The sequence below is a fragment of the Lycorma delicatula genome, chromosome 1 (assembly GCF_047948215.1).
Source record: "Lycorma delicatula isolate Av1 chromosome 1, ASM4794821v1, whole genome shotgun sequence".
Taxonomy (NCBI): Eukaryota; Metazoa; Arthropoda; class Insecta; order Hemiptera; family Fulgoridae; genus Lycorma; species Lycorma delicatula.
This window is the reverse complement of record NC_134455.1, coordinates 191,777,084-191,792,591: the sequence shown is the minus strand read 5'-3', so window position 1 is coordinate 191,792,591 and position 15,508 is coordinate 191,777,084. Positions and strand designations below refer to the sequence as shown.

At 30.2% G+C, this 15,508-nt stretch overlaps 1 protein-coding gene across 1 annotated transcript in view; it reads right to left on the bottom strand.

The window, feature by feature from the left end:
• The window catches only part of crn (pre-mRNA splicing factor crn), a 188,888-nt gene that overhangs the window by 110,276 nt on the left and 63,104 nt on the right, over positions 1–15,508 (bottom strand). The window contains exons 8-10 of the mRNA XM_075369236.1: positions 11,684–11,896; positions 7,383–7,529; positions 2,010–2,204 (exon numbers count right to left, since the gene is read on the bottom strand). Coding sequence (XP_075225351.1) covers positions 2,010–2,204; positions 7,383–7,529; positions 11,684–11,896 — 555 coding nt within the window. The remainder of the gene's footprint in view (positions 1–2,009; positions 2,205–7,382; positions 7,530–11,683; positions 11,897–15,508) is intronic.

Here is a 15,508-nt window from a genome sequence, read left to right as displayed (position 1 = left end):
GATGTGCTTTCTTGGGGTGTGGAGATCCTTTGTCAATCCATTGTGATGATTGAACTTTTATCTCAATGTCATAGCCATAAACCCAGCTTTCATCTCCTGTTATGATCCTTTGCGTAAATTTTTCATTGTCATTGGCTTGTTCAAGAAGTTGCCGACAAACACCCACTTGATGTTCTTTCTGCTGTTCAGTCATCAAACAAGGAACAAACTTTGCTGTAATTTGTTACATGTTCAATTTTTCAATCAAAATGTCATGACATGATTCAATTAGAATGCTAACCTCTTTTGCAAGTTTTCTGACAGTCAACTTACGATTTTCACACACCAGATTGTTGATTTTCTGAACATGGGTGTCATCAGTTAAAGTTGAAGGCCTTCTTTGTCAAGAGTCATTTTCAACTGAATGACGACCCAATTTTAGATCGTGAAAACCATTCGTAACATTGCATACGACTCAGAACATCATCTCCATAAGCTTGTTTCAAAAGTTGAAATGTTTCTGTGAAAGTTTTTCCTAGTTTCACATAAAATGTTTGCACTATATCATTGCTGCTGAAAATCGTACATTATGGAAATCACTATTAACACAAACATGTTGCAATTCAAATAATAATAACATGAAAACTAAACAAGATATCAACAATCCAAGAACATGTGGTTACAGAGGAGGTTATGCAGAACGCAATGCTGACAACTGCAAGTCACTAAATACCTCGGTTGGTGCGTAATTAAAAATATTCAGTTATTTTCTGAACAGACCTCCTAATGTAGCATGAAAGAATGCTAGTCTAACTGAAACTTAACTGATATTCAATCCTAGAAGTGACACTTTCTCTCTGCTTACTATAGAAACTGGCTGTATTGTTAACATCACTAATCTCAAAAAAAAGCAACACTGGTTAGTGCCTCTAGTATCTCAGGTACTTTACACATGCAATAACTATAAGAAAGACTATGACAGATAATTTAAAGCAATCAATTAATGTTTGATGTTAACTGATATTAAAAATAGAAAACCAGCCTCTCACATCAAATAGGACAATGATCATTTATGGAAGAATCAAAGTAATGCAAAATGATGGGCTTAACAAAAAAAAGGGTGTAAAAAATTTACAGACTCAGTTTTATTCCTTTAGATGTACCCTTTCTAAATACAGGAAAAATATTTCTAAAAATGGAAATTCTATGAAATATTAACATGATCTTACAGCAAAGTTTTAACCAAATACACAATATTATACATAAGAGGTTAGAAAACAGAAAATTAATAGAGTAGAGCATGACCACTCTGTGAAGACGTAGTGAGAAGCGATCTTATTAATCTTCATGCAAAGTAGCATTGTTCAATATATTTATCAGGATCTTCAACATGAGTGCAAGTGGCTCTAAGATTTCACAATAGACTGAAAGATAGAAAAAGAAGTAAAAACAGATATTCCAAAAAATAAGAATGAAGCTAACCAGTTTGTATGTAATCATCATCAGATCCCAAAGCTGACTTCTACGGAAATATTTTGGAAGTATCTGAAAGGAAAAAGTTTGTAAAAATGATTAGAATTGTGATACGAGTGCAACAGGTTGCTTTATTGCAAAAATTTTCTTGCTTGTCAAGTTTATAAAATACAAGTTTTTTTTTTTTCAAAGAATTACAGCTGAATTTGGCTTCTGCAACACTCCTCTTCTCAAAGACAAAGTTCAAGTTGAAGGGTTGCCATTTTGACAGCATACATTTTTAACAAAACCTTCTGCATGAACTTTTTTTTCTGAATGAACTGCAGAAGGTTTTTGATATAGTTAAAGAAAAATAATTCCTCAAAATACTCCGAAAGTGCATGAAACTCTGGAAATGGTGTATCTTTGCATAATTTGACCACACTAAAATGGATTGGTGATCCAAATTTAATAAACCAAGTGAATTTTTTTTTTTAAGTCTGGTCTTAAAATTTTTTACTGTACACGTCTAAATATAAATAAAAATATATTTATCAACAACTATCAGTGATAATCACCTTAACATGGTGTGTCCTCTCAAGCAATCTCTCATACAACCGTCTTCCTTTTTCTGCCTCTCCTAAACTTATTTCAAAATCAATATATGCTTTCCATAACAATTCCGGCATATCCAGTCTGGGCTGACCAACAGCCAACTCATATATTGCCCGTGCTCTATCAGTATCGCCCAACAATGTTTCCAGTTCTGCAAACTGTCAATCAATAAAAAAATACTTATAATTATAAAAATTCAGTAACTGCATCTATAAAAAAATGCAATGTTAGTAAATGGAAACAAATTGGTAAAGTATTAAAAAGCAATGTATATAATAAAAACACAAAGAAACAAGGATACAAATGAACTCCTAGCACTGTATCAAAGTATCTACAGCTGACAGAAAATGCAGTTATTATAAAAAAATAAAAGACTACTGTTTTTAATTTGGTTTATATTAAATAATATCTCACATTATCAGTACTAACCATTAATTCATTCACTTTTGAACTGTTCAACTTGTTATACAAATTTGTAATATTCATATTATTTTACCACATTACTGAAGCAATTGGGATCACATTTCAGATGGTTATATACTATCTGATACCAAAAATCTTAACGTCATAAAACATTGTTCTTTAAAAGTGCCTTTTCATGAGAACTTGCTGTTGCCATATGATTATTAATAGTTATGCATATTAAGCACTCAGCTGTTTTACATTAAGCAAAGAAATGTTTTACATTACTAGTAGTAGTGTGATATTTTCAAAATATCACAATTATTTCAGATGTTTTTTAACCCTATCAGAGGTAAATATCATAGTTATGATTTTTTTAATTATGACCAAGGCAGTAACATTGCAACTACAACCTTAGTTGCAAGCTTGATCAATAGCTTTCTCTATATTCTTAATAATCATGTTTACTGTTCATATCTATATGTTAAATATCTATTTCACATTTGTTTATCAGTATTGTTTCTGAATGTTCTGATTTTCCTTTTAGAATACTTACACTTACTTTTAGAATACTTGTTTTGTAAAAAATTCCTTACTCTGGCATGTTTCTGTTATTCTTTCATCATCACTAGCTATAAAAAATGAAGTAATCAGAACAGCCAATGATAGTTACAATTTGAAATGTTTCAAATAGGAAACCTTAATGGCTGAAAGATAAATTGTGAAAAAATTTGTTTAAAACAGTGCTATGAGGGCTGTTTTTTTTTCAACCTCTGATGGGCTATAAAAAAAAAAACACATTAACATAACAAAATGATTTTATTACTAAAAATTTAGTATCTAACCTATTTTTTGAAATAATTGCAAAAACGATGAGGCATTTGTCGTATCATGACACCAGCTTTCTGATGGCTTCTTCAAAGAAGTTTGCTGCCAGTGAGGTAAGGTACGCCTTGACAACCTCCTGAAGCACTTCTTTGGTAGTCAAGTGTTGTGTCTGTCCAACCATGCCTTCAATTCTCAAAAGAGGTGAAAATCGCTAGGTGCTAGGTCTGGACCAGGGGTCTCAACCTTGTGCCCATGGGCGCACATGCGCCCGCGACAAAGTGTTGAAATAATAAAAAAATTAAATTTTAAAATCGCTAAACTGGCTTCACTGACTGCTTATTATAATCATGCCTCAGTCGATGTCTTTGTTGTATTAGTAGCATGGTATTAGTTGTTACCACATGCTGTTGTTTTAATTTCGTACTGTTGTCATGACATGCTATTGATGTGTTGTATTTTTTTGGAGTTATACTTCTTTTACACAATTAGGGGAAAAAGATGCGAGTGAAATTTTAAATGGGTGCACACACCATCACTCAAAAAACATAAATATAATGAAGTAAGCCATTAAAGAAAATTCAATTTGTGTATACTTTAGCTAAGTTCTCTCATAAGAGGCTGATGTGATTAATATTTTATATTGTGAATATTGTTGTTCATATAACCTTATTTATTTACTCTAAATAATAATTATTCTGTACATAAATATCAATAAGTGTTTCAAAATTTGAGGTTAACTCTCTGTAAGTATTATTTCTTGTTGGTAAAATATTAATTATTAATTAAATAATAATAAATTTTATAATTACTATATATTCTGAAAATAGCAACATCTGGTAATAGTTGAGATTTTTTAACAAAACTTAAATTATTAATATTAAAAAAAATATTAAAAATATGCACATATAGATTTCTAAAATGCCTAATACTAAAATTTTTAAATTAATTTAATATTCATCTTTGTTATTTGATTTATTTATTTAAAAATTTTATATATTATCGTACATTTGCTTCTTGCATGGTAATTTATTATTTTTTTATTTTTTTTGTTTCTTAATTTAAAAGTTTTTAATGTATAATTTTGTTTTTATTTTAGTCTTTGAGATGGCTAAAACTAATGCTGAAACTTTTTAGTCACGACAAAGAGGTATAACTTCAAACACGCATACATAAGTACACACACCTATTTTTTTTTATATCAACATTTAACTCCAAAATGAGTAATCCATGTAAAAACAAAGAACCTATCATTTAAAAAAAATTGGCAAGATGACTACTTTGTTATAAAAAATAAGGAGAAATGTATTTGTTTAATATGCAACAGTGTTGTATGCAAAAAATCTGATGTGGACACCAAATAACTTCCTTGAATGCCTATTAAATTACAGAAATTTATATTTTTTATTACATTTTTTCATTTTTGTTTTTTTTATTATTGTATTATTATTGTAATTTTTTTTTTACAATCAGAGGTTCATAATTATTAATAAATCAATGTATTTTAATTAAAAAAAAAAGTAAGTCAGATTCGAACCAATGTGCCTTCCCTTTGTAAGATCCACATATTTCATTAATTAAAATTTTATTGGGCTATAACTCTAAAACCTAATGAAAATAAGTACAACTTATGATATATTGTTGAAAAGCTCTCAATGAGGGCTTATTACTGCAGTTAAGAAAAATTCCAAAATCCAAATTTTTTGTATTTGGGCTTTTTTTGGAATCAAAATGCAATCAAAAGTCAATTGCAATCAAAAGAGGAAGTGCACAACTATGTTGTTACAACAGTCCTAAATACAAAATTTCAACATTCTACAGGTAATCGTTTAGTTATGCGAGATACATACATACATATAGACGTCATGCCGAAACTAGTCAAAATAGATTCAGGGATGGTCAAAATGGATATTTCCGTTGAAATCTGAAAACCTACATTTTTTGTGATCACAGTACTTCCTTTATGTCATACAAAGAAGTAATAAACATTTAGCTGAAATGAATAGCTCTATAGAAGTATTCAAAGCCAAAATACAGTTTTCGATAAATAATCTGTCAAAAAATTCTCTTGTAGACTTTCCAAGGATGAAAAAAATGAAGGATGAAAATAATTTTTACCTAACATTATTTATCACTCATCCTAAAAAACATTTAGAACAGTTTGAAAGTAGATTTCAGCAGTTTACCATAATTGAACCCGTGGCTATTTTTTTGTAAATCATTTTACTGAACAAGTAGACATTACTGAAACTGCTAAATCTATAGCAGAACTTCTTCAAGAAGAAACATTGAAAATTGAAGATGAGATTTTAGATTTTCAAAATGACATAATATTAAAAAGTCACAGTACAGATGAAAATTTTTGGAATTTAGCTGACCATAAAAAGTACAATCTTCTAAAAAAGTAGCCTACAAAATCAAATCCTGTTTTAGTTCCACATATTTGTGTGAATCTTTATTTTCCACTATGAATATTATAAAATCAAAAATCAGATCTCAACTTACTAATGTCAACCTTAATAATTATTATCAATTTACACTCCAAACTGTGAGAAATTAGCAAATGAAATGCAGTGTCAAAAATCACACTAATTCGACTTTTATAATAAATATATAATATGTTACAGTAAATATATGCTACAAAATGTATGTTGTTTTTTATTTATTTTTTAATATGATTGCACTCACCACTATTTTTTTGCAATCTCAAATAGCCCCCTGCCACAAAAAGGTTGAGAAACCCTGGTCTGGACTATATGGTGGATGGTTGAAAACTTCCCAATTGAAATGTTGGAGAAGATCTTGTGTCACATTGGCACAGTGTGATCATACATTGTTGTGGATCAAAACCATGCTGGACAAGAGCATGCCTCTTCGTTTGTTCTGGATCGCTCTGTGGAGGTGATGTAAAGATTCACAATAAACTTCCTTTGTTATTGTTGTCTTCAAACAAAACACTTTTGTTATTAAAGTTCACCAACAAGACACTTTTATGGCCCCAAACAACTTTAGCCATTGTTTTCCTGTTGCTCAGTGTCTGTTTGAACTTTTTCAGCTTGTTTGGAGAAGTAGTGTGCATCCACTGCTTAGACTGTTCTTTGGTTTTTGGATTGTCATACTGGATCCAAGTCTCATTGCCAGTAACAATAGAATTTAAAAACTCTTCCCCCTCATTACCGTAATGCATGAGAAACATGAAGGCTGATGCCATTCATACATCCTTCTGCTTGCAGAAAACATACCACACTTGCAATTCGTACTTGGCAGGAGCATCAATTATAGCGGCTATGTTCAATTGCTTGTAGCTCAGCTCAGACTGATGCAATGGAGCCAGCAATGGCAGAGATTGGGGGGGGGGGGGGGGTAGGGCAATCACACGACCTGGCTCCTGCCTATCTCTTGTTTACTTAGAAGTATGATCAAAGGTTGAATAAAAAACCTTCATATTACGGATCAGTGGAAGGTGATAAAAGATAAATAATCTAAAACAAAACAGGAATAACCAGAAACTCAAAAGATATGAGCATTGGGCAAGTGATGTGCTCAGGTCAAAAAAATTAAAAATTATGAATATTAAAGTAAATGGAGGAGCTGTAAACAACTTTTATAGAAACTTTTACAAAATTTCCAAAGGGTTACATTCAGAATCTATGCTGAGAAAAGAATTAATTAAATTTGAAACAACTTATAAATAAAATGCATTTTGGAAATTTTACTGATGGTTTTCTTCTAAATAATTATAAGATCTGATACCCTACAGCAAAACTGGGAAGCTGTTATTAACATAAGAAAAATATAATTTTATTTTATTTATATGTTTTATTCCATTATATGATGTTTCATTTTTTGAGCCAAGTTAGGATAATAAAATTAAAAATCAACAAGGTACATTTCTTTTAGAAATGGTTAGGTATTTATTGTGCTGCATTTAGTTATGTAATATGATATAAGATGCAAGAATCTGAAAAACTGGAAATTAAATAATAAAATTTAAATATTATTAAATATTATCTTTCAAACCACCAAGGGAATTATTAAAAAGGGAAAAAATAATTGAGAAAAATCTTTTACTCTTTTCTTCAATTCATATAATGGGATGTACTACTTACCCTCATCCATGTGATACAATTTTCTGGACCAAATTCTAAAAATTTTCTGTAAAGAATTCGACACCGATCGAACTCTCTGAGTTGTATCTCCAAATCAATGTAACCTCTAAATAGCTTATCCTTGGGGCACATCCCTAATGCCATGCCCTAAAATAAAAACAATACAAAATCATACTATTATTAATAAATTATATAATTAAAATAGAATAATAATTTAAGGTTTTATTCTCCCTTCTAAGAAATTTCTATAATTTTCTTAGAAAAAAACACATCTATCAATGGAAAAAACTACAATTCTATTTGAAGAAGAAAAGGTGAGAGAAAGTCATGGAGCTCCTTCCACAGTGAATTTCCCTCAACCACTTTTAATGGAACTAATTGAATGTATTATTCATTACAACATGGCGAGGCCATTTTCTTTTTATCTAATTCATGTAAACTGTAAGATTTATCAAAGAAATCAAACACACTTTAAAGTTCAATTTAATTTCATTCTTATGATTAATACAAGCTTTAGTTATTGTACCAAAAAATCTTTTAAAATTATTGAACCATGATTATGATTTTATATATATATATATATATATATATACACATACAGTTTATGCTTGATATATTTACTCTCAAACACAACTATGGAATATATTTAAACACATTTAGAATCAACTCTGAATTATTGTACAACAAATAGAACAAGTAGTTTATGGATGTCTACAGAAGTAAATTTAAATGAACAAAAAATATAATTTAAGAATTTCATCTTATGAAAATTACCAAAATTCACAAAAAAATTACAATATTAGTACGACTTTATAAAAAAAATGACAATTTTCATAAAAAAGATTAAAGTAGCTTTTAAATGGGAAATATTTTTATTCTCTTTCTCACCCCAACAAGCAGTTTAGGTAGTTGTAGATGTAGGATTAGATTTAATTAAATACGAGGTCTGTTCAGAAAATAACCAAACTTTATTTTTTTAATTTTATTATTAATTTTACAAATTATTGGTCCTTGTCCCCTTCAAAGTACTCCTCTTCCCGATTCATTCTTTTCCCAGTGGTGTTTACACTTAGCAAAGCAGTCCTGGATAGGTTCATTTGAAATGACCTTAAGGTCCATGATGAATTTGCTTTAATGTCATCAATAGTCTCAGAACAGCGTCCTTTCATCACTGATTTTAATTTCAGAAATAAGGAAAAATTTCAAGGAGCCATTTGTGGCAAGTAGGAAGGCAGAGGGAGGACAGTCATTTGATTTTTGACACAAAACTGATGAATTGACAAACTTGAGAATGTGGGCACATTGTCACGGTGAAGGAACCATGAGTTCCTTCTTGCCACAATGGTCTCTTTTTGCAGATTTTTTCACATAACCATTGAAAAACTTGATAGTATACACAATTCATCATTTTACCTTCAGGCAAGAATTTAAAATGCACAATTCCATTAAAATCGAAAAAAATAAAGAGCTTCACTTTGACATTTGATCAATGTGCTTTCTTGAGGCAAGGAGAGCTCAATATTGTAGCCATAAACCCAGCTTTCTTCTCCCGTGTGATCCTTTGCTTGAATGTTTCATCGCCATAGCCTGTTCAAGAAGTTGCCGACAAACATCCACTTGATGTTCTTTTTGCTGTTTGGTCATCAAACAAGAAACAAACTTTCCTGTAACTTGATGCATGTTCGATTTTTCAGACAAAATGCCATGGCATGATACAACTGAGATGTTAATCTCTTCTGCAAGTTCTCTGACAATCAATCTGTGATTTTCACGCACCAGATCATTGATTTTCTTCTGAACATGGGTTTCATTTGAAGTCGAAGGCCTTCCTGGTCAAGGATCATCTTCAATTGACTGATGACCACAAAATTTTACGTTGTACCCATTGCTCCCAAAAGTCGCACATACAAAAATCGCTATTAATACTTTAACATGTTGCACTCAAGTAACAATAACACGAAAACTAAATGAAATATCAACAAAACAAGAAAATTTGGTTACAGAGGAGATTATGTGAAACACAATGTTGCCAACCACACATCACTAAATATCTCCCATGTTGGCATGTAATTAAAAATGTTCGGTTATTTTCTGAACAAACCTGTATCTTATTCACCTTATACTGAATTTCTTAGCCACCAGAAGAAATTTATTAAAAAAAAAAATGTAATCATATTCAAACGTTGCGATATATTTGCTATCTACAATCATCTATTTGGAAGGTGATCTTAAATGATCTCCAATTCATTAGCCACAAAAATTATATACATTTACAACTCTACACATGTAACAGCAATTATATAGTAAGAATACAGAAATAAATATTTAAGAAGTATTACAATACTGATAACAAAAAATATTCAATTGATTTTTAGACATTTTTTCCAAAACCAAGTGAATATGTGTATGAGTTATTACAGTCGTCAAATAAAACTACAAAGAGTGCGACTTTTTTCTTACACTTTTGTTGTTCTAATTTTTGTCATCTTCTTTAAAAGTACTGTCTAAGGATGATTATGCTTAGTTTGTACACGCAAAAATTTTGATCCCTAATGACCCTACATAGCAGGAGGTGATAGTATCTTCCAAGTATATTTTCTTGGAAATCAGCATAGCGTCTTCCATGTAATATTTTCTACCTATTTCCCAGAATGGGACAGTTGGTAAAAAATACCTGCTACACAAATACATTAACTGCATTTATTCACTATAACTGCAATAATTTTCAGAATTGCTAGCTTGAAGATATAATTTCTTATCGCAAACATGGATAAGTTAAAACTGGTTCTTGAGTTGAAAATGTACAAATTTTACTACTACAACTGTTCAACACAGATAAATCTATAACTAATATAATCATCCTTTGATAGTACTTTTAAAGAAGATGTAAAATAAATTAGAACAAAATTGACTGTCCTTTAGAGATAGCAGTAGTCACATTAATGTTCTGTTATAAATACACGTATACTTATTTTATATTATTAATACATGCATGTGTTTGTACACACATATATCCTCCTTATTTTTGAGATGCATTTTTTTAAAATGTATTTGGGAATGATATAAACAGCGTACTAATGAATGCATTAGTGTCCACACATGTGTACATACATGCGCGCACTTGTACACACAGTCAGAGAAGCATATATGTAATATTGTCTGCAATTTTTAATTTTTTTAATTTATGTAATTTTTCTATTCTACCAGGAAAGGACACTCTCTCAGATTTTAGAAGTTAATATAAGAAAAAGGTTACATAAATATATATTTCGAAATGTGTTGTTTTTGAGATATAGCTGTCAAAAGATTTCAGCCTGATTTTTGCTCATAGATAATATAATACAGCATTCATAAAAAAGAATATCAGGATTTAAAAACTACTGAATACCTCTTAACTTTGACTTATAGTGAATCACAGATAAAAGCAAAGACTATTTCTTACAGTTTTTTTCTTACAAATGTTCAATGTGAGCACCTTTCGTCACCTGACACACATCCAACCAAAAGAATTCATCCCATACTTTAAACAGCATGTTATGAGTAACGTTAGTGACAGCTGCTTCAATTCTGTGCCTCAAATCAGATCGATCAGTAGATAATGGAGCCACATACACAAGATCCTTCATAAAATCCCACAGGAAAAAATAACATGAGGTCAAATCAGGTGACCTTGAAGTTAACTGCAAATAAGCTTTCTGTCATCAGGTCCATGCCAACTGACCCAGCAGTCAGGGGAAAATGTCATTCAATCAATCTCACACAGAGTTATGACAGTCAGGAGATGTACCTCCTTGTTGGCAAATAAAATTATGTGGTCCATTTTGCAATTGAGGAAAGAGCCATGTAGACAGCACATCTGAATAAGCAACTCTAATTATGCTTCTTCAAAGACAAAAACAACCCGTAGACATCCTGTCAGGATATTGCACAGAAAACATTTAATTTTGAGGGTCCATTTTGCATTGTAAAAGTTCAAGGGGATTTTATAAAAAAAATTTACCAGTCATAATTTTAAACATAAACGAAGTAATTCACTAAAGTTCATATCCCAGTATTGGTAGTTGTAGTTGAGAAATCACAAAATTGCAGATAACAGTCTCTGGATGGGAAAATATAATGGAATATTTTTTAAGCTTAAGATTGGAATTAGTATAAAACTTTTATTTTTTTCTAGCTTGAAAATTTGAAAATTAGTCACGAAACTTTTATAAAATGAACCATTCCCATGCTCAAATGACAACCTAAGTCCTAACATTTATTTAATTTTAGATAATTACATAATGTAAATAACATGTTCTTACCAATGCCTTTCTTGCAACAGTCAGATTTTTACATCGAATCTCAAAATGTGCATACAACAGCCATATTTTAGTAAATGTGAATTGCTTATGAGGTATTAGGTCCAAACAAGCTCTATAAACTTGTCTGGTACGTTCCTCATCTTCAGCTTCTAGCTCTTCAAATAAGGCATAGTTAATCCATAAATATATATAGCGCCTCCAAAATTCCTTTTCCTAGAAATAAGAGCAAATATTCAATTTTAATTGTAAAAATTATGTTTTTTTTTATTTTTAACTGGAATCCTTTCTGTTATTCAGACTTAATTTTAAGTTTGACATATTCCTCCACAACCACTCTTTAGCTACAGCCTAGGAAAATGGCTAGCGTCAAAATTAAAAAAAAACTTAATTGTTTTATACTCTTTGCCTTATTTCTTTCTTTAAAAGTAAAATAAAAATAATTCAAACCAGTCAAAATGATGAAGATAAATATTAAAACAAAAAAGGAAAGAAAAAATGCTTTATCTAAGTTCAACCCTTAAAATTTTTATTAAAAAAAAATTCTGAGGAAGTAAATGTAAAAAATAGTTAACTAAGAGCTGGGTTGAACCCCAATCCCACACTCAAAATTGAAAAAAAAAACAAGATTTTTGTTATTTCTAATATTTTTCTAAATACTTCCTGTACAAGTATTTTTTTTTCATTTTAGAGGAAATTGAGTTTAATACCTTATCACTTACTACAGAAATATGATTCATCTTTTAGATTAATAACACAACAGCCTTATTACTCAATTTCTGATGTAAAATTATTTATTAATGAGAAAAAATAATTTTGATATTACCCAAATATTGGATGAAACTACCTCAAACTTAACTAGGATCAAGAGAGATGTCCATACTTAAACATAAGTAAACCTTTAACATACTTTTTTTACTTTAACATACTAACATTTTTTATCAAAGCTGTAGAGGCCAGAAATAGCATACACAAATAAAACCAGCAAATATTACGTTTCCAGTTTTCCTCAAGACTGTAAACATAATGTTTATTTTGAAGTAAGTTTTTTAAACACAAATGTAAAAAGAAAAAGAAACATGGTTTGATCTGGGTATATTGTTTTTTATGATGGGTTTTTGGAGAATTATTGCAGTCTAAATTCAGATGAATTCTTTTCATTTCCCAGACGTCATTAAATCTTAATAAAATAATAATGTTATGCACAGGAATTAAAAATATTCCAACAAAGGACAATAATTTATTAGAACTGGAACATAAATTTTACAATTAAAATATGTTAGCAGATCTAATTTTCCCAAGATGAACAGGCAGGTTACATAAATAATACTTTAAATGGGAAACATACCAGGGGTTTTATACCATTTTAATCTATCTTAAAAAGATAAAAATTTTCTGTATGATAATCCTACCCCAAAACAGTAATACTTTAATTTCTAGTATTGTGCAGAGTATTCATTCAGTCTACATTATAAATAGTAATGTATTAAATTTACCCTTAAAGTCAATAACACCTTATGGTGCCAATGGCCAACAATCTGACTTCAGTATCACAATTAAATGTTATGGAATGCACGGTGAACTGTAACTACAGATTCATACTTAGCAAACTTCAAAACATAGAAGACATTATCAGGTGTTGCCATCTTTGCTAGTGGCGCTGTCAAGCAAAAAGGTAAGAAATCAATCTCTGGCTATTTACACAACTAAAACTCTTCTTTCTGTTCTTTGATTCTAGCTTTAATCATCAATATTGTACACCTCACCCAAGAATATTATAACAAATAGAAATCTTGATATTCTAATATTCTTTTTTGTATACCTGGTACATCAAAAACTATTCTGCTTTAAAACTGAGCACATACAAATTTGAAAAAATTAAATTTAAAAAGCAATATTATAAGTGTTCCACATAACACCTGAAGTAAAACAACAATCTGTGGAATGATGACACACACTTTATCAGCCAGAAAGAAAAAATACAAAACAATGTTTTCCCCCTGAAGATCAAGGATACGGTATTTTGGGACAAAATAAAGAATTTTCTTGTTGACCTTTTCCCTTGAGGCTACATTATCAATAATGTCTATTGCAAAATTTTAAAAAAGTTGTGCAATTCAGAATAAGCAATGTGGTTTGCTTTACCTTGACTGTTTTGTTGATTAACAACAATGCTCTGTCATATGCTGCTTTCACTATATAAAGTCTCCTCACGATCTTCGGCTGGGAACAGTTTGAACATCTCCTGAATAGCCCAAATCTTGTATCAACTGTATAGCTAGGATTAAAGTGACTTGAAAAACCTTCGCTAACCAACGGTCCATGGCAATAAAGACAATCACATCATTAATATGAGGTCTGAATAGCAGGGGGCATGATTCTATGATGAAAGGATACAATTTCTAGTGCCCTGCTATGATAAGTACCTCTACAATGGTAAGAATTAGGTAGAAAAATAGAGTAAGATTTGTACTTCAGAGTAATATTAATTTTATGTGCATAAATTTTTGATCTTTTTTAATTGCCCTTTGGAACTTATTTTGTGGATAACCCCTCATATATACATACATCAAATCAACATTCTGATTTAAATATAAAGATGAGAAACTTAATTTTAACATATACACATCCATACACTATCTATAACAAGCTGAATTATCTGGTATACCTTGGTTATTAGTTCTTATAGATTACCAAGAAGAGAAACAAAAATAAAAATCAGATTCCTAATGAATCAGAGTCATTCAGATCCATTCAAAATACACATATATTTAATATTAAATGAAATAATATAAACCGCCAAAACACAGTAAATAGAAAAGTTAAACTTACCATATTAATTCCAAGAATAAGGTTTTGTAGGATCCCACATCTTCAGTTGTTATTAATTTACAATATGTACACTTGTTGAAATAGTTTTCTTTTTTGAAAATTCTGAGATCTATTATGAATGAATACACAAATTCTGCTGTCTAATACTGGAATGATGTAATATTTGAAACATTGTATTTTCCTTTGTTCTACTGTCATTATTGCCAACAATTAAATTGTATTTTTATCATTTTTTTTTAATAAAATAACACCTTCAAATGTAATTTGGTGGTTTATAATTTTATATTTATAAATGTAACAATTCTTAAGTATATAATTTTTTTAATAATTTTACAAATTTCCAAAATCTTTAAATTATTTTTGCAATTGGTAATACTATGATTGCATTCTAACAAATAGTCAGCTACACTTAGGTAAATCTATTTTTATGTTTTTGTAAGCTCAAAAGCTTCTCTTACATTGTGAAAAGGTTTTGGTGAAATCTTCCTACATTCTATCTCAATGTGTTCCCTTAATTATTTGAGAGAAGTTGGCTATGAACTATACCGATTGGTTTTAAATGTCCCCACATGAAGAAATCAAGGGGACTCAAGTCAGGTGATCTGGCTGGCCATTCAATACTACCGCATCAAACTGTCCAACAATTTGGAAATGCTGGTTCAACACATTTCTCACAATGAAACCATAGTGTGGAGGAGCACCATATAACTGGAAAAACACATCTTCTCTCGTGAATAAAGGTTATCTGTTTCTCAATCAAATTGTTGAGAGCTGGAATTATCTGCTAGTTCATCAAAACATAATACAACTCATGCATTGAACCTCTCTGGATGCTCTGGGTATGACTTTCAGATTCCAGTGAGGGTTTTATTGAGACCAATACCTAGTATAATATTTGTTAACAGCCTCGTAGAAAGTAAATGAGACTTTGTCAATGAAAAATATGTTGAAGTAAGAAATAGTTGTTGCTGTTAATCTCTGTGTCAAAGTATAACT